Raw genomic sequence first — 20,224 nt, forward strand, 5'->3', positions numbered from 1 at the left:
CTGGGGTTTCAGTGAGTTTTCAGATCCTTTCAGCTAAGTTATGGTTGTTGCTAATTAAATACAGCATTGGATATTGCCTTTGCCTGGCAACCTTACTTCATTTATTAATCAAAATTCAGGCAGATTCACAACATAGCTACAAGACTCCTTAGTTTCACAACTCTTAGTTACAAACACTTCAGACACTTTCACAACTTTCAAGACTCAAAACTTGTTTTCAGATATTACCCTCTCTTGATGAGTTGGCCAGGGTTTGATCTTAGTGAGTTCTTCTCTAAATCCCTGAATCAACATTTTCTTCATCAGTGTTTAGTCTCCAGGGTCACTACTGCTGGTCATTTCATAAGACAATGTCTATACATTTCTTCACATACATTCAATACATTGTTCTGTTCTTTTTTATATTAATTTCAATTCTTGTCTTTAGTTTCTGAGTTTCTTGACATTTCCAGATTGCTGCCTTTGCCATCCTACAATTATTTTAACCATTTTGTTTCTAAATACCACAGTGTTTATTTGAGATTTCGCCACAGATGGTGAAAAAGTTGTTATATTTCCCAGTGGCACTTTGCAGCTGTCTTTAAAATAAAGTTAAAGTGCATTTATTATCAGTCTACATTATACAACCTTCAGCCACAAAACAAGAAACCCAAAAGAACCCATTTAATAAAACCCATCAAACTCATAATGTGCATAGAGGAAAAAAAAATACAAATCGTGCAGACAAAGCAAGCAAATAGCATTTAGAACAAAAGTGAGTCGTCAGACATGAGGCCTGGAGCAGCTGGAACACAGTCTCGGTCTCACTGCGGCAAAGAGCAGAGTAAACGTTGTGGAGCAGTGAGCAGAACCGGTCCGACCCTCGCCTCTGGTCTTTATTGCCTCTTCAATTCATCTGGCCTGGTGTTTAAATCGTCTAAACATCTGGTCATTCCTCGCTTTGTTATCTTTTTGTTACCTAGGGAGGTAAGAGCATTCTACCACACTAAATAATTCCATGCAGCTTCAGCATGGGTTACTCTTAGAATAACGTTCTTCTGTATACTGACCGAAATGCTAATCGTGCAATCTAGTCAACTGGCTGTGATGCCATATTAATTGTCCAATCTAGTCAACTGGCTGTGATGCCATATTAATTGTCCAATCTAGTCAACTGGCTATGATGTCATATTAATTGTCCTATCTAGTCAACTGGCTGTGATGTCATATTAATTGTCCAATCTAGTCAACTGGCTATGATGTCATATTAATTGTCCAATCTAGTCAACTGACTATGATGTCATATTAATTGCCCAATCTAGTCAACTGGCGATGACCTCATATTAATTGTCCAATCTAGTAAATTGGTTATGATGTCATATTAATCATCTAATCAACTGGCTATGACCTCATATTAATTGTCCAATCTAGTCATACGGTGAATAGCACTGTCCAATTCTAAATCAAATCCAGCATCACAAACTAATGAACACACAATGGCCTCTATCCAAGATGAGTTTAATTTCACGTACACCAGGGTGCAATAAAATTCCTTTCCCACATAAAATTCAGAATAAACACAATAAGCAACAATAAGTACAGTGTCAAAACAACAGGATGGTACTCAGAAGTGCAAGCTGAAGTTGTGAAAAGAAATGCTAAAGTGCCAATAATGGAAGAGGTGGAATTAAGGTTTTGAGAATGTGGCAGCAGCAATAAGAAAGGGGCTGATTGGCTCAGAAGTCTGAGAGCAACGGGGAAGAAGCTGCTCTTGAGTCTGGTTGCCCAGACTTTCATGTTGGTGCACCTTCTTCTCGAAGGTAGACAAAGGAAAAGGGAATGGGTAGGGTGGCAAAGTCTTCTTGCCAATACTACTAGCCTTCATGATGCAGCGCATTATGGAGGTGGGCAGAATGGAAGGAAATGTCGAACTTGTGAGGCACTGGGCTATATGTACCACTCTCTATAGACAGCAGCTCCCTTATCAGGATGATTTCTATAGCCTATCTGTAGAAGTTCATGTGAAGCATTGCCGACAAGCCGAATCTTCAGGAAGTTATGAATGTTGAAGGTAAAGGTGGAGAAAGGTTAATACCAGTTCTAACCGAATGAGGTCTGCCAGTCAGAAAGTCTAGAAGTCATTTACATATGGGGACGCCCAAGGCCAAGTTCCAAGAGATTAGTGATGATCTTATTAGGTATTATGGTATTAAAGGCTGAGTTTTAATCAGTGAATAACATCCTGATATACACATTCTTATTGTCAATGTGATCCGGAGGGTGATGGCATCCCTGTAGATCTATTTTTCCTGTATACAAATTATGGGGGGGGGGGGCTAGATTGTCTGGGAGGGAGCTGGAGACAAGGGTCATTACCATTCCATTGAAGCAGTACATTCTGGTTGATGTTAGACTTACTGAGATGGGGCACCTTAACTTCTTGGGAAATGGAGTGGTATCGGTTTCCTTGAGGCAGATGGGAAAAATGAGTTATTGAAGTGAGAAGGTGACAGTGTTAAGGAAGACAGTGGCCATCTAATTGGCACATTGTTTCAGAACCCGGCCAGGGATTCCATCAGGGTGGTTGCTTTCCGGTGGTAAATGACTAGTTTTCAAGAGTTTACTTTTGTTAAAACTGATCTGATTCTACCACTGAGATGTACAGGAAAGCCAGCGGGGGATTGGAGATGCATTTAAGTGCAACTTTTTTTGCCGGCTTGAAATGGGTGTGGGAGCTTTTGGGCTCATCCTGCCATCCTGGTGCTTCTCTGAAGGAGAGCTTCAAATATTGCAAAATGTTTGTTGCTATAATAACATGGAAATACAGAGACAATTTCTTCCCATCAATGTGTGCTGGATTGTCCAGGTCCCATTAACTAAAGTGAAGAGTACACAATGCATTTGTCCCAGGCTTAACCTTGTCCAAACACTCCCAAAGCATCCAACAAATGTGGTACTTTTCAAGATGCTTTCTTTGGGTTGAGGTGAGCCAGTGATTAATAATTAATTTTACAATTCCTTTGTGTTGTTTGCCAGGTCGAATCTCTGACAATTATTGTCTCATTGTAGATCCTAGATGCTGGAGATCTGGTGGTGATGCCCGGTGTGGTAGATAGTCATGTCCATGTCAACGAACCTGGACGTACAGATTGGGAAGGTTATTGGACAGCAACGAGGGCAGCGGCAGCCGGAGGAATAACAACTCTTATTGACATGCCACTGTAAGGAGCTGAGGCATTCTGATTTGCTTAAAATAACAATATCCCAAGTTTAGAATATCAGATTTGTGCATCATCACAACAGTATGTGGTTGTGTTGAATTTATACACGACTACCTGAGCCCACAATGTGTTAGATTGCATGAGTTCTAGTAGTTGTTATTATTAAACTAGTTCCTAATCATTGAAACCTACCCAAATCACATAGTTTGTTACTGTGTTGGAACCCACATTGTAAGTTACTGTGGTAGACAACTGGTTACAGGGTGGAGTGCTCTTGATTTCATCCTGGCCTAATCACAGGGCAATTTACAATGACCAACTAACCTACCAACTGGTACATCTTTGGACTGTGGGTGGAAACTCATGCAGTCACAGGTAGAAGGTACAAACTCCTTACAGTTTGCAGCGAGAGGAGTTGAACCCGGGTCGTCTGTACTCTAAAGCGTTGTGCTAACCACCACACCACCCCACCACCCCAGAAAGTAAACTGTGTGTTGCTGCAATGTTCAGGTCCTTGCAGCCTTATATCCTGTTCAACATCTGCTCTCTAGTGCCTTATGTTTATGTCTGAACTTCGGCAATGTCTTAAGACTGGCAGATAAATCTTAATACTTATAATTATATATATGCACTTAGCTGTATGAAATCAAGGCTTTCAAATTATAACATTTTTTCACAAAGCTCTCTCTGGGAGGAGCCTAGTTCCCCTCAACCCATCTTTACTCATGGCCAGCTGAGCCAATGCAGTCAGTGGCAGTCAATGAGATGCTAGTGAAAATGCTGTGACAATGCTGCCACCTGCTGGAATCATAGAGTCATTGCCAGATAGAGCACAGAAAAATGTCCCTTCTGCCTGACTGCTCATTTAAACTGATTACACACTATCTCATTGTTCATTTCCCCCACAATCCCATCTGGAGCTCCTAACAAATGGCACTATGGTACCACCTTCATCATGAGCACTACAGTGGGAGAAGGTACCTACTAATGGATGATTGGGTTCTAATTATTAAAAGCTGACCTGTTTGTAGACCCTGCATCCATGAGAAAATAAATGAACAGTTACCATGCTACTTTCCTTGTGTCTCTGATCAGATCAACATTTGCTACAGCTTGGCTAATAAATACATTATTGTGAAGACGTTATTGTAAACTATAGGTTATATAACCAATCAAGAGCTAAGGCTCATAAGCAACCTAATTGTCCTAACAGATACCTATGAGTCTTCTCCTTCCTATCTTTCTGTACATTTTCTCTCAATATCCCTAGCCAACCTTGAGTTTGGCTTCTTGCAGTAAAGGAAATTACAGAGAGCTCACAAGATAATCTTGGCAGCCCTGAACACAGGTGGCCTAATTTCAGACTGCACTCTGATGCCATGAGAGAGAAGACTCTGGTGATGGGCAAGAACTTTGGTGGAGCTATCATAATGAAATCATCAATAGTGATATCCTGGTACAAGGAATAGATTTGCATTGCATTGTTTCTTCGCATCACCCAGAATTATAAACCTAATAACTTGCTGAAGGATGGATTGCCAAGGACCTCACTTCCTCAAAGCAGTCTTGAACAATGGAATCCGGAGCCGTGTTGTAACAGGCTGAGCTTGCATTGTAAATTCGGCACTGCTTCATCGAGCATCCATCTGCCAAAAAAGGAACTTCTTAGTGGACAAACATTTTAATTCCAATCCCCATTCCCATGTTGACATGTTGGTCCATGGTTCCTCTAGTGCCATGATGAAGCCACCCTCAGGATGGAGGAGCAAAGCCTCTCTGAGTAGCCTCCAACCTGACGGCGTGAATATCGATTTCTCCTTCCAGTAAAAGAATTCCCTTCCCCTCCCCTCTTCTTCTGGGCTCTTACCTCTTATCTATCACTTTCCCTTGGGTCCCCTCCTCCTTCCCTTTCTCCTATGGTCCACTCTCCTCCCCTTTTATCACCAGCCCTTTACTTTTCCTACCTACCTGGTTGTTATGTTTGTTCTTTAACAAAGACAAACTTAGGTGGGTAAAAAACGAACACATTTATTCACAAGACATTACAGTCATCAACGCTTCTAGTTCCACACCCTAGTGCGCGCTCCCAGTTCCAGCTCTGGCATTGCACACTGGGAACTGAAGCTCTATTATGTACACACATAATAACATACTGACTTCACCTATCTCTTTCTAGCTAGCCTCCTTTCCCTCCCCCCACCTCTTTACTCTGGTGTCTTCTCTCTTCCTTTCCAGTCCTGAAGAAAGGTCTCGGCCCGAAATGTTTGTTCATTTCCACAGATGCTGCCTGACCTGCTGGGTTCCACCAGCATTTTCTGTGTGTTGCTTTGGATTTCCAGCATCGGCAGAATTTCTTGTGTTTACTGTGATGTGACTCCTGCCTCACTGCAAGGGGAATAAGATGTCAGTCAACAAAAGCTGTACAGGTACCTAAGTAAAGCAGTCTGCATTTCTGTGTCAGTGAGGGTGACCTCCCCCCCCCCCGACCCCTGGCACCACCCCAGCACCTTGTAATGCCCGAGTATGTTTAGAGCTCGGTTGCTCATGTTCCTTGACATGTCACTTTGTTCTGGATTTCTCATTAGCTTTTACCCTTCGTGGAGAACAGTTGCATGATACGTCAGAGCTCCAATTGATTGTCATTAGCGTGTGCATAAAGTAGCAACAGGGTGAGTCTAAAGATGCGGTTGCAGGGATAGGAGATTTGTTGATTCTGATCTCGACCCTGAGGGTGAGATTCTTGAACTTTTTAAAAAAGTGTATGGGGGTCATGGGTACAACAATCCTGGTACCATCCTCAGCAGTCACTACATGCCACTGATGTATCTTGAAGTACTAATTGGGATGCTGGTGGAGTAGAAGTCATCTCCCATATCTACTATATCTTGCATTGTAACATCCAGAATACAAGGGCTCTGCCATGTCTTTGTCCCTCTTTTATAAAGTTGTGGAATGGGTTCCTTTGCTTGAAGACAATCAGCATCACCTAGAAGTGATGCAGTGATAGCTTCACACAGTACCAGTTCGTCAACTGCAGCTGGCAAAGGTCTGAAATTGCATCAGATGAGCAAGTATTCTGATTGAGTCGCCTGGGACTGTACTCACTGGAATTCAGAAGAATGAGAGGAGATCTTAGAGAAACATATAAAATTATGAAAGGGATAGATAAGATAGAGGGAGGAAATTTGTTTCCACTGGTAGGTGAGACTAGAACTAGGGACATAGCCTTGAGATTCGGGAGAGTAGACTTAGGATGGAGATGTGTAGGAACTGCTTTTCCCAGAGTATGGTGTGCCTGTGGAATTCTTTGCCCTATGAAGCAGTGCAGGCTTCCTCAGTAAATATATTTAAGACAAGTTTGGATATATCCTTAATATATAGTGGAATTAAGGATTATGGAGAAAAGGCTGGTAGGTGGAGATGAGTCCATGGCCAGATCAGCCATGATATTATTGAATGGCGGAACAGACTCGACAGGCCAGATGGCCAACTCCTGCTCCTATTTCTTATGTTCTTATATCAACATGTGAAATGGCAAGACTGGTGCTGGGTGGACAAAGTTGAGTAAAAAGATGATGGCACAAATTTCACCCACAAAATCTGGGTCAAAGTAGAAATGAATTTTCAATTTTGTTGCGGTTGGATATCTTGCTGGAAGTAGTTGAGCGTTCCTGGATTGCTGAATTGACATGTCGATCAAACTAAGTAAGAAAGGCAGCTCCCCCTCTGTGAAGCAAGCCCATAAAGGCAGCTGGGCAATTATGACAATCCAATATTTCATTCTCCCTGCTGTCACTTGTAACTTTTTAATCCAAAATTTATTTTGTAAACCGAATTCAAATGCGCAAGTTACCATGGTGAGCCTTGATCGCTTAGCTTGGATTGGAGTGAAGGTTATGGAAGTACTAGGATATTAATGTAAATATCATTGTGTACACTGATTGGCTTCTCCAATGGATAATTATGTGTAATGTTCTATTATCATGTGTACCATGTAATGTAATGTTCTAACCTTGTGCTTTCATGTTGTGAGCAGAAACAGCATTCCTCCAACAACTACACTAGAACATTTCCAGACTAAACTCCACGCTGCCAGAGACAAGTGTTTTGTTGATACTGGATTCTGGGGAGGTGTTGTGCCAGGCAATCAGGTGAACCTCATCAAAATAATTCTATATTCATTATTAACTGAGCTGTCTCATTTTTCCCTTGGATTGTCAGTGTGTCACACAGTTAGGAAGTGGTGAGTCAGCAGGATGGATCTTAACAGCACCACAGGACAGATTCCCTTCTGAGTTGTAACCTGTTAATTTGTGTCATTAGGTGTATTGAGAAGTGTGGTAATGAAGTACAACACAAGGTGGTCAGCTCATTGGAGACCTATCAATACCGAAGTAGCAAAATTGTCAGAAACGTCTTCCCACAGCGGGGATATTACATGATAGAGTGCAGATCATAGAAGCACTCAGCACGTGCTTGGCACACGGCACATCTGATATGTACCCTCCAGCTGTCCAAAGTTGACTTGCCATTCTTCTGGCCATTTCTCCAATCAGGACTCCTTAAGAAGGACAGTCTGAGCAAGAGTGGTGGTTGGTGGGAGATAGGTGGATGGAAGAGAGGGCCCTAGAGTCCAAGGAAAACATTACCCATTTCCAGAACTTCCGGTTGAAATGTTTTTATCCCATTCTAACTCAGTGCTCACCACTGGTGAGAAACCTGACAATATGCCAATCGATATTTCAGGCTGTTTTGCCTTCAGGCAAGTCAACTGAATCACTCTAGGGTGTGAAATCCTAAACTAGTGCAAAAGGAGGAATGGGCAGTGATACTCAGAACCAGAGTTTAAACAGAGCTACACTGATTAACCACTTCCAAAAGCACTGATTGCCGCTGTTAAACTATCCGTTTGCTTCTCAGTTTGCACTGCGCCCTATGATTGAAGCTGGCATCCCAGGATTCAAGTGCTTCCTCATTCACAGTGGAGTGGATGAATTTCTTCACGTTAACGAAGAGGATCTGAGAACATCACTTGCTCAAATGCAGGGTACCGACCGAGTATTACTGGTAAATACATAATCTCTCAACCATTTCATCTCGACCTCTTGAGATAGATAACGGTAGAGTTAAATGCACTGTGGACTCACATTATCACATTTCTCCTCACGTCAGAAAAGGTCAATGTTCAAGGGTTCTGCCCATGACAAAATCGAAGGCTGGACTCACGCATAAACACAAAGATAGAAATATATACACAGTTATCAGAAATACACAGATTCAATCTCAAATACAGGGTTCTATTTGAGCACCTTTTAAGCAGATAGGTTGAAAGACAGCAATCTGTATACAGGTGTACCACTGGTAAATGAGCAGTGTGGCATACAGTCCTATATACAGAGTATCACTGGATTGACAGACAGTGAGAAACGTATTTCTATGTACATGGGACCAGTGGATACCTAGAGTGAAACAGTATCCGCTACATTTAAGGGTCTTCTGGATAGACAGATACAGTGCGAAGTAAAGCTCCACTGGATAGTGTGGCACAGAGCCAGTCCTGCCAACTCAATACCCATCGAGTTCAGGATACTCTGAGTGCTATCGGCGAACACAGCAGCTGTACCTGTACCTGTCCCCATCACTTTAACGAACATTAATCTGTGCAGGTAGTTACTGTATTCTGACTCATGTAAAGGTTCTCGGTGCCATTATATGAGACATTCGATAATAATTCACGTTTGGGTCTGCGGGTTTCAACCTGAAATGTTGACAATTCCTCTCCCCCACCCACCCCACCCCACAAGTGCTGCTTGACTGGCTGAGTTCCTCCAGCTGTGGGTTTATTGCTGCAGATTCCAGCATCTGCGGTCTGCTGGCTAGCGTACTTCTGCCTGGGTGAGAGGCTCGAGGGCTGAAGCTGAGTCAATATTCAAGTCCAGTGAATACTCAGGCTCTGCATCTTAGCTGAGAGAAGAAAAAATGCATTTTGTATGCTTGGCCAAATGTATTTCCTCAATTAAAATCACTGCCGTCTCGGGAGTCTAATGCCTGAAGTGAATTCCAGGTCTCCCCATACAAGTTGCTGCAGTCCCAATGTATTGTAGGAAGCGTTTCACACTGACGATAATGGCTAGGCACTCACCACGGACACACTTTCTTTCTTCCCACCCCATCGATTGACTCAGTGCAAACTCATATTTAACTGTCAAATTGAAAGAAGGCACAGTGGTACAATTAGTACAGACTCTGCCTCTCAGCTCCAGGAGCCCAAGTTCAACCTGCTGCTGTCTGCATGAAGTTTGTACATGCTCCCTGTGACCATGTGGTTCTCCTCTGGGTGCTCCAATTTCCCCCCACACCCCAACCACGTGCAGCTGCTAAGTTAAAAATGTGCCCCTAGTATATTGGTGTGTGGTAGAAGGTGGGAGAGTTGATGGGAATGTGGGGAGAAGTACAAGGAATTAGTGTGACTGGATGACTTTTAGTCAACGCAGGCTCCATCCGCACAAACACCTTTACTGTGCTAACGGCACTGTGGATGTACCTACACCTCAGGGACTGCAGCAGTTCAGGAAGGCAGCTCATCGCCATCGTCTGAAGGGCATCTAGGGATGGGCAACAAATGCTGGCATAGCTGGTGATGCCCACGTCCTGTAAATGAATGAATAAATAATATGATTCTATTACTTCACGAAAAGTATTCTAAAAGTCACATTCTTGTTAACTTCCACCCAAGATGTAACAAAGATTTTACCAATGCTGCAACTTGGGACTTTTTACTGAGTAAATATATCAGTAGCTTTCTGTGTCCGGTTCTTACTGGGACAGATTTCAATGTTCAAAGTAAACCTATTATCAAATTACGTACCATATGTTACCTTGAGATTCATTTCCTTGCAGACATTTACTGAAAAATAAAGAAATACAATAGAATTTATGATAAAAGTACAAATTACAAGAACTGACAAAGGTGAAGTAAACAGATAAGGAAGCATTTCAAAGCCTGAAATTATTGACAGTATTTATTTGCTTAATCAGTTCCATGCAGAAAAAGAAATGAAGAATGTGAAGCCTCCAGAAAACAGTAAGTATAAAGAGATAAAGGAACATTGAAGATTGTCCACGAAAAGATGAAGTTGTGAAAAATAAAAGGGTTTGACTTGTGTTAGTATGGTAATATTTAAAGAGGGATATTCTAAATCAGTTACCTCTATACCCACAAGTACTGGCTTAACAATGCAGAGGCCACTGTCACCTCTGAATCGAATAACAGGTTTCAGCTCAAAATCTAGTTTGGAGTACATGATCTAAGATGATATTTCACAATGGTATGAGAGGGAGGCACACAATCAGAAGTATCGTCAATTTGATTACATGCTGAAAGAGTTCACTTCTGTCCTCCCGCTGTTAAAGAATCTAAACAAACATTCTTCTCAGGGCCCTGACCAATACTTACCTCTCTTTTAAACTGACATTTCTTTTATTGTTGTGTGCGAAATGTCTTTCAAAGAATACAAGGAAGATTTGCCTTAAATTAATATATTTCTTGACCTTAAAGCATCCAAAAATAAAACTCCTATGGATACATCAACACTGTGACAGACATTTTACATGCAACAGCCTCTGAGAAACTGAGAGTTATTTGTCTTTGGGGTATTGCTTCTGAAATAACTATGGCAACATCCAGAAACACAGGAGGAAAAGAACCACAAGTTCCATTTGAGATGTTTCCCCACCCAAGACAATGCACAGCACATCACATGTACAATATATATCAATACGAATACATGAACTCTGTATAATGTCATCAAGATAAGCACGCATTATTGACGTAAAGGCAAAGAAAATACTCTCTAATACTTTTGATTTTATAGTCATCCAATTATGCGGAGCTGCATTTTAGTAATGCTCCCATGGATACACCGATCATTTGTATCACTTGCTATTTTATTATGAATTGAGCAATAATTTAGGTGATAAAGATTAATTCTGAATTTTAAATTGTTTTCTTAGAGTGTTCTGAAGGATGTCTACAAGTTACATCTACATTTGATTTTTTTTTCCACCACTGAATCTCCAAAGGCATAACATCTGTGCCAGTACCTCTCTATAACATGACCTTTCTTGCTGCATTACAGTGTTCTTTCTTTAATTCTTGATCCCTGGCTCCATGTGAATCCCTCCTTTTGGCTGCCCATCATTTTCAACTCTCTTTATGGCCTTACCTTTCTCATTGCATCTATCACTCTCCATATCACCGCCCATTTCTTGTGCTCTCTCTCTCCTCCCAAATCACCACCTCTCCTCATGCCTCTCTCTCCTGGCTCTCCCTTGTTTTTCCCTATGTTACATTTACCTCTTTTTCCCATGCATCTCAAATCACCATCTTTCTTCCTCTGTCTACTGCTGTCTTCTCAATCGCCACAAATTAAGGAATGAAATCATAGTAAAGCAACCCTAGGAATATGAGATCAGAGCACAGTAAAAAATGTGAAGTTCAGTTTAATAAGATATCAGGATCTAAAACAGGAGTCACGAATTTAAATAGGGGTAATTATTATGAATTTAGTGATTTCCAATCCATAGGTTCATTTAGGAGTCCAAGATAGAGTTGAAAATGTGTTGCTTCACAATGGTTTATTGAAAGTACGAATAAAGAAACAGGAACAGAACACATTAAACTAAAGAACAAAGGCAACTAAGAACTAAGATGATTTTTGCAGAAACACACTTTTATAATGAGTAAGGAAAATTCCTAAGCTAAGCGAGAGCCTACTGCAAGTACACACAGGTATAACATGTTTAACACTTAGCTAATGAAAAAATGAGGATAAACCGTCATGTAACTGTAATACCATTTCACTACCAATAGGTGGAGTCCAGCACCATATATTGTGAAAAATACAAGCTAGAAATACAAGTTAGCAAAACTACAATTTCAGTCTTCCTAAAAACTCATTAAGCTAGTTAGTACTTTATTCAAACAGAAAGAATAACCAATTCCAACAGGTAAAAAGGCAAAATATTTAAAGTGGACTGGGACAATAAATTGAAGAGCAAGAGAGTAGATCACCTGATACAGATTTTTATGTCATATATCTTTTACCAGTGTGTAAGGTTATATAAGAAGCTTTTGTGGCTAAATAAAGATGTTACAGATTGTATCAGATTAAAAATGCATCAAATGTTGCAAAGACTAACAGTGGGCAGAGAATTGGGAACCTTTTGGGAACAAGAAAATGATGAATAAAAATATTATAATAAAAGAAAAGGTAACCATATGAGAGTAAACAAGAAAATAATACAAAGTGGAAACCTCCACTGGAAGATGAAAAGGATGATGAAACTGGGGATTCAACAACGGGAAATAGAGATTCTAAATAATGACATAGATCATTCTTCACTGTAGAAGACACTAGAAACATTCCAAATGTAATAGAGAATCAAGAACTTAAAACAATGTCTATCATTATAAGCCAAACTAGTGGACTAAAGATGAACAAATCTCCTGGACTTGAAGACTTATTGGCTTCACCCTAGGATCTGAAAGGAAGTGGCTGCAGAATTCATCGAAAATGTTTGTTGTAACCTGCAAAGAATCCTTGGATTCTGGAGAGATCCCAGAGGAATGGAATATTGAAAATGTGATGCAGTTATTCATGAAAAAAAGGGAAGCTATTGGCTAATTATCTTAACATCTGTCATTAAGAAAATGCAAGAATCTGTTTTATAAAAATTATAAGACAATTAATAAAGCAATGAAATTCCTATTTGACATGTTTACTACATGTCACGTAACCCGTGACCGGTTAAAGAACCAGCAGAAATGGAAAACACTTTGGAGTCTGGTATTGCTATTAACTAATACTATTTATTAGTAACTACACAATACAGTCATATAAGTTCAGATATATCAGACAGGTTAGCAGAGATTATATGTGTATAAGTGTGGAAATATAGAAACCAAGCTTCTTCAAGCCGAGGGGTAAATGGATACAGTCTTACAGTGATGGATAAAGTTCAGTTCAGTTCGTGGTATTTCGTTGAGTAATGATAGAGAGAGAGATTTGTAATCCAGAGTAAATGTTGAGAGAAGGCAATTACATTGATATTCCACAGATTCCATGACAGCAATGCAAAATAACGATAGTAGTAGGTTTTATCTCCGAAGTTGTTCCACTCCAGACACGAAATATCACCGACAGTGAACTTCAACGAATATCCTTTCAGCACAAGTGGTACCACACCCAAATTCAGCTACGGTTCATTCCAAAGTGGTGGTCACAGGATACTCAAACAGAATCCACCTATGGATTATCACCAACAGTAGCTTATCACTAAGGGGACCCTCTTCAAGGGAATCAACCCCAACACACAACGTGATAGCCACTTATCCAGTTCCACAACATATGAAATAACTCTAGCAGTGATTTGCCACAGGGGTGCCTTTCTTCAGTGAACTACCCCACCCAAACAAGGGTAACACACAAGTGGTATTCACAAAGGTACTCCCCTCACCAGAGAACCCACTCTTGTGGATTAACTATGTTACAGTCACACCTTCATATTCGAATGGAACTCAAACTCACCCTTACAGGCTACTTAGAGAGAAGGAATCCAAACAGTGACCTCTTTGTCACTAGGTTTCTTCTGTTTCAAGCCTTCCTCTTCCCTCTTCTCTTCCTTTAAAGTCACCTAATGTGACCACAAAAAGGAGACTGTCTTCTGTGTTGGAGTTATCAACCCAGGCAAGGGTTGGACACACTAATAACTCCCCACCGGTCACACCTTTTCCACACTGTGAGAGCCACTGATCAACCCTCCTGATCGATCCTCGGGAAACCCACTTTTCTGTGGGCACAACAAAGATCATCCAGTGTCCAAAACCATGTGTCTGTCTGTCTATCAGCTGACCTTCTATTTATCTCACCGTGCTGAACACCAGCTGTCCATCAAGTAGCTCCTGCCTTCTCTCTCTATAAGAACTTAGAAGCTGCCAGTGTCCTTGAAAAGTGTAAACATGCTGCAGAGAAACCATAACACCATCTCAAAGCAGTCTTCGCCTCTCTCTCTCTTAATAACAAGGTGTCTGGTGTTGAACAACTATCTCTCTCTCTCTTTCTCTCTCTCTTTTCAAAAGCACAGTTCATAGGGGTAATCCAGGACCCTGTCACACACAGAAAACTGTAACGGGGTATACCCATTTAGATGTGTTTGTTTTCCAGAAAGCATTCTATAAGGTGCCCTATAAAAGCTAATTGCACAAGAGCATTAGGAGTTCATAGGTAATATTTTGACATAGATAGGGGAGTGGCCATTCACTGAAAACAGAAAGTCAGGATAAATAGTTCATATTTTGGATTTTCAATCTGTAACTCATCAGATACCACAGTGATTGGTATTGAAGCTTCATCTGTTTGCAACCTGTATCAATGATTTGGATAAAGGGCTGGGTGTCCTGGAGCCTTTTTTTGTTAGTGATGCAAAGGACAGGTGGTTGGTAGGTTATGAAGAAGATGCAAAGAATCTGTAAAGGTTACATAAATGCACAAATATTGGCAGGTGAAGTATAATGTAGCAAAATGTGAGGTTGGCATGTAGGCCACAGCAAATAATTTGAAAGGTTAATGAAATATTGGTCTTTATTGCAATGGGATATATTAAAGTAAAGACTATACCTGGAGTTTTGCATAGAATTTCGGTTTAAGGACATACTTGTATTAGAGGCAGTGCAGAGAGGTTAAGGGGGTTGGGCCTTTACTAATTAACATTTTTAAGAATGAACTATCGTATTAAAACAGTAAAGATTCTGAGCAGGATTAGAAGATGCTTCCTCGCATGCAGATATCTGGATCGAGGAGACACGGTTTCAGAATACTTGGTCCCTTTTAAGATGGATGTGAAGAAGTTATTTTTTTCCACTGAGACACTGAGCTGTGAAGGTGAAATCACTTCATACATTAACTTACAGATGTTCTGCAAGGACATCAGTGGATATGGCGGAAGTGGTGTTAAGGTCATGATTGGATCAGCCATGATCATTGAATGCCAGAGTGAGGTCAAGGGCCAAGTAGCCTACTTCTGTTCATTTCTTACGACTGCTTCTCTTACTCCTCAGTGTCTCCATTTCTCCCCTTATCACTGCCTCTCCCAGGTCTCTCTCCTTGTCACCAATCTTCTCTTTGTTCATCTCTCACAAGGTATCACTGGGCCTCTCTTTCTAAGTGTTTCTGCCTCACTGTGTTGGTCACTTGGGCCATACCTCTGTACCTAAATGGTCTTTTCTTGTGCCATGCCGATCCTGCAGACCCTTGTGAATACGTAACCTTCTTGGCCACCCGGCCTGATGACATGGAAGTGGAAGCAATTCGAACAGTCATAAAACTTTGTCTCCAGTACAGGTAAGAAATTGGTGTGCAGAAACCCTGATCTCAACACCACAGCAAAAGACAACCCACTACAGTACTCAGCACAAAAAGAACAAAGATGGTATATTGCATGTCCACTACACCCTCACCAAGGTATAAGCATTTCATCAGAAGGACAGCATGGAAATAACCTTTTCTATTCCTCCACTGTCAAATGCATCTTTCTAAGGGTTCATGCACTTTCCAGCTCTGGTATTGAGATCTTCAAGAAGAGCCAGCTTGACACCAATTGGAACTTGGGTACAAAAGTAAACAAAGCTGTAACAGAACTGCTCATTGATTGCATCTGCTGCTCCCAAGTTCAGGGCACGTACATAGCATGCTGCTTCCAAAGTAGGGTATGTCAAATGGTCATGAGGTGTCTTGTGCATGCCAGAACGAAAGGCTTCCCAAAAAAACACTGTGCCTCTTTTAGTTTGCCTTTGCAGGAGGCATGCCAGCCACCTCATTTCTTGAGCTGGCTGTCTTGGTGACAGCCATGTCTCACATGAGTCAGAATGTCCACAAAGTGATTTGGTTCCTGGATGATGAGAGTGCTGCAGTTCAGGTCAGTCACTGTTAAGATTGTCAATGAGGGTCTTGGTATCTCAGGTCCCAAAATTCATTTTGAGAAGAAAATGAGCCCTTGTCTTGATCTAATGTGGGGTGCCCTTTGTACACCAGCTCATAAACGGGTCAGAGACATGCACTTCCAATCTCCTCCTTTTACCTCCTTCCCAACACACTGCTTCTTCTCAGCTCAAAACTCCTCCCTCTAAGGCACTCCCTTCCCCAGCTGCCCTGACTTTCTCTCTCATCCCTGCCTTTCCTTTCCTGATTTCCCCTTCTGATTTAACAGGGTGAGAGGACATCCTCACTCATGGATGGTTCCCTGACCACTATCTGTCCTCACATCACTATCCTTCCAACCCAGTTCCAGAAGTTGTATTGCCAAGACCTAGTCTGCAAATAATTCAGCTACCTATTCAAAGCTGCCTGGATTTAACTGGCCGCTATGGGCTGCAAGTCTAATGCTGAGTCCTGGCGCATTCACACAAGCAAGCTGAACTCCTTCACTGAGCTATGGACCACACACTAAATATCTGACAGCACAGGGCCCTTCACAAACCAGGAAAATGGTGTATACGTCTCAGCTCTGTTTATTTCACTAACAGATAGTTGTTCTCAAAAGTTATCCTTGCTCTCTGCTCTGTTCTGTCCCAGGGTCCGTTGTCACATTGTCCATCTTTCTACTGCGAAAGTGCTACCCCTCATAGATGAAGCTCGCAAAGCAGGAGCTTTGCTGACTGTTGAAACCACACCGCATTATCTCCTGCTGGCTGCTGAAGACATACCAAATGGAGCCACACACTTCAAGTGCTGCCCTCCGATTCGGACAAAAAACAATCAAGTATGGATTCTTTATTTTATTAAGGATAAGACCATAAGACGCTGGACAAGAATTAGGCCACTCGGCCCATCAAGTCAATCATGAATGCTTTATTTTCCTTTTCAAGCCCATTACCCTGCCTTCTCCACATAACTTCTGACACCCTTCACTAATCAAGAACCTATCAAGTTCCACTTCAAACAGGCCCAATGACTTGGCCTCCATAGCCATCTGTGGCAAGGAATTCCACAGATTCACCATCTTCTAGCTAAAGAAATTCCTCCTCATCTGTGTTTTATATGGATGTCCTTTCACTCTGAGGCTGTGAACTCTGGTCCATTCACGTCCAGGATGTTTTCAATAGTGAGAGAGTGAAGGACCAGAAGCCTTTCAATATTCAGTAATAAAGAGATTACCTTCTCATTCTTCTATACTCCAGCGGGTACAGGCACAGATCCATCAAACACTCCTCATTCATTAACCCTTTTATTTCCAGGATCATTCTCTTAAACCTTCTCTGGACCCTCTCCAACGCCAGCATACCCTCTCTTTGACATGGAGCCCAAAACTGTTCGCAATGCTCCAAATGTGATCTGATGAATGCCTTAAAAAGTATCAGCATTACATCTTTGCTTTTATATTCCAGTCCACTCGAAACGAATGCTAACTCATCTTGCAAGTTAACCTTAATGGTCTCTTGCATGAGTATGCTGAAGTCTCCTAGCACCTTTGATTTCTGAATTTGCTCCTCATTTAGAAAAGTGTCCTCCCTTTTCTTCCTTCGACTGAAGTGCATGACCATTTTCTTCCTTACATTGTATTGCATCTGCTACTTCTTTGCCTATTCTCCTAATTTGTTCAAGTCCTTCTGCAGATTCCTTGCTTCCTCAACACTACCTGCTATTCCACCTATCTTTGTGTCATCCATAAACCTGACCACAAAGCCATCGATTCCATCATTCATTTCATTAACATGTAACATGAAAAGTAGTGACATCTACAACAGGGGTTCCGAATCTGGGGTCCACAGACCCCTCAGTTAACTGTGGGGGCCCATGGCACACAAACAAGTTGGGAACCCCTGATCTAAAGGGTGTCCTGACTGCTAAGCTCCCATCTCCTTTATAGGTTTAAACTCAAGTTTAATTGTTATTCAACCATACACAAATACCCATAAGTACAGCCAAATGAAACAGAGTTAGTCCGTGGTCAAGGTGCAAAACACAGTAGGAACAGTCACACAGCATAAGGTACATATAAAGTAGAAAATAGCAGGCACATATAAGATATCAGTAACATGCAGTCACACAAAAAAATATAGTCCAAAACCCTGAGTCACTGAATGTCACAGCAATCTGCAATCAAACACAATACGATCTGTCTTCTGCCAGACAAACACTGGTGGCAGAACCAACTTCAGCTTGGTTGCTGTGCCATGCCACAGCCATTGGAGCGCACTGCCCCTGCAGCCTATCTCCTTGACGACCGTAGACAGGTGACACTGCACCTTGAGGCTTAGTCCGCACTACAACTGAGGCTACGCAGCTCCCCCTGCCCACCACTCCTGCCAATAAATCAGCGAATTGCACTTGCAGCACTTTACATTAACAATATCTAACAGAGTCTTGCAATTGTAAAAAATACGTTTAACACCTTTGGTTGACCGTGTAGAAGCTGCTGTGATCAAACGTGCCACCATCTTACTGGAAGTCCAAGGCCCTGACAAGTTTCTGTTTTAAACTTATTCATTTTGTCATCTGCTGTGAATTGTTTCTCTCTGTCCCCATTCCCCCCCCCCCCCATTGGACTGTAACTTTAAACTTTTTCATCTTCTAATTTCCTTTCCTTAAATTTAACTATTTCTCTCCCTCCACAACCTACTGAGTATTCTTTAATAAACATTTAGTGTCTCCCCATGTGCAAAAGTCTGTATTGGAGAACAGAGTAATGGTGCTGTCAGTTAATTCCTATCTGTGCCCACACAGGTACAACTGTGGTCTGCACTGAAAGCTGGAAAGATCGATATGGTGGTCTCTGATCATTCTCCATGCACCACTGATCTCAAACTACTCAGATCTGGAGACTTCCTCAAAGCCTGGGGAGGGATTTCTTCTCTGCAGTTTGGTGGGTCAGATCTGTAGCCTGACAATACTGTCAGCAAATTGACTACTTAACTAAAGTGATGTCAGGTTGTGACAGTTGGGTGCACATTTACCCCATTCCATTAACTTAAACACATGGTGCAGAGAGACAGCAGCACTTGTGATTTTTGTGCTTCAGGTAGAATGTTATCACAAGTTTTCCTCTGTCAATGTAAGCAACATAGAAGATTCTGGGGCCTGGGTGCTTTACCCATTATTTATCTCTCAATCCAAAACATCAAAGTAGATTAACTGGTTTTTCTTATTGTTCTTTTCAAGCATCTGGCCACGTTTATTGACAGAAGCAACGAAGAATTTTCAAAATTAGTTTATAGGTTATGAAGAACTTGACTAGGTAACAGACATTTTTCAATGGAGATTCTGACAGATAATATTGCAGCACATACATCATTTACTTAGCAGAAAAGGTATCCGGCCCCACAACTGTTTTCTCATTTTACTGTTTCATTTTCTAAATTTAAAATATATTGAAGTAGGATTTTTGAGCTAATCTACAAAACATGTGTGTCATATTAAATTAAGAGAAAAATTCCAAAACCCGTCAACAATTTATTAAAAATTAAAAACCAAAATTGTGAGGCTGAAAAAGTATCCATCCCTTTTGTAATTACTATGCTAACTTTCCTCAGGTGCAATATACTATTACCTTTCCAACTCACCCAGTTTGTTGATGTAGAGAATTGGAGGAATTCATAAGAATAAACACCCCTTCTCTGAAAGATCTAACAGTATGGTAGATTTTCAACAGACCAAACCAAAATGAAGACAAAAGAGCGTTCAAGACAAGTCAGGGAAATGATAATAGAAAAACACAAATCTGGGGAAAGGTACAAGACCATCTCAAAGGCACTGGATGTTCCTTGGAGCTCTGTGCAGTGCATCGTGTAAAGGTGGGAAAGTATGAAACCACAGCCAAGCTGCCTTGTTCAGGCGGCCCTTCCAAACTTAGTCACCAGAGAAGAATGGCACTAGTAAAAGAGGCCACAGTGACAGCATCAGTCACGCTGAGTGAACTGCAAAAGTCAGCAGCTGCAACAGGAGATTAAGTTCATGGCTCCACAATCT

At 41.4% G+C, this 20,224-nt stretch overlaps 1 protein-coding gene across 2 annotated transcripts in view; it reads left to right on the forward strand.

The window, feature by feature from the left end:
* Window positions 1–20,224, forward strand: part of zgc:103559 (Allantoinase, mitochondrial) — a 43,752-nt gene that overhangs the window by 16,130 nt on the left and 7,398 nt on the right. Inside the window, exons 2-8 of one of the 2 annotated variants that reach the window (XM_063046125.1) lie at window positions 3,049–3,200; window positions 7,237–7,351; window positions 8,121–8,267; window positions 10,239–10,284; window positions 15,508–15,601; window positions 16,832–17,018; window positions 18,983–19,121. In XM_063046125.1, the coding sequence (XP_062902195.1) occupies window positions 3,049–3,200; window positions 7,237–7,351; window positions 8,121–8,267; window positions 10,239–10,284; window positions 15,508–15,601; window positions 16,832–17,018; window positions 18,983–19,121 (880 nt within the window). The remainder of the gene's footprint in view (window positions 1–3,048; window positions 3,201–7,236; window positions 7,352–8,120; window positions 8,268–10,238; window positions 10,285–15,507; window positions 15,602–16,831; window positions 17,019–18,982; window positions 19,122–20,224) is intronic. The other variant, XM_063046126.1, reaches the window with a different exon arrangement.

This window comes from Mobula hypostoma, chromosome 4, assembly GCF_963921235.1.
Source record: "Mobula hypostoma chromosome 4, sMobHyp1.1, whole genome shotgun sequence".
Taxonomy (NCBI): Eukaryota; Metazoa; Chordata; class Chondrichthyes; order Myliobatiformes; family Myliobatidae; genus Mobula; species Mobula hypostoma.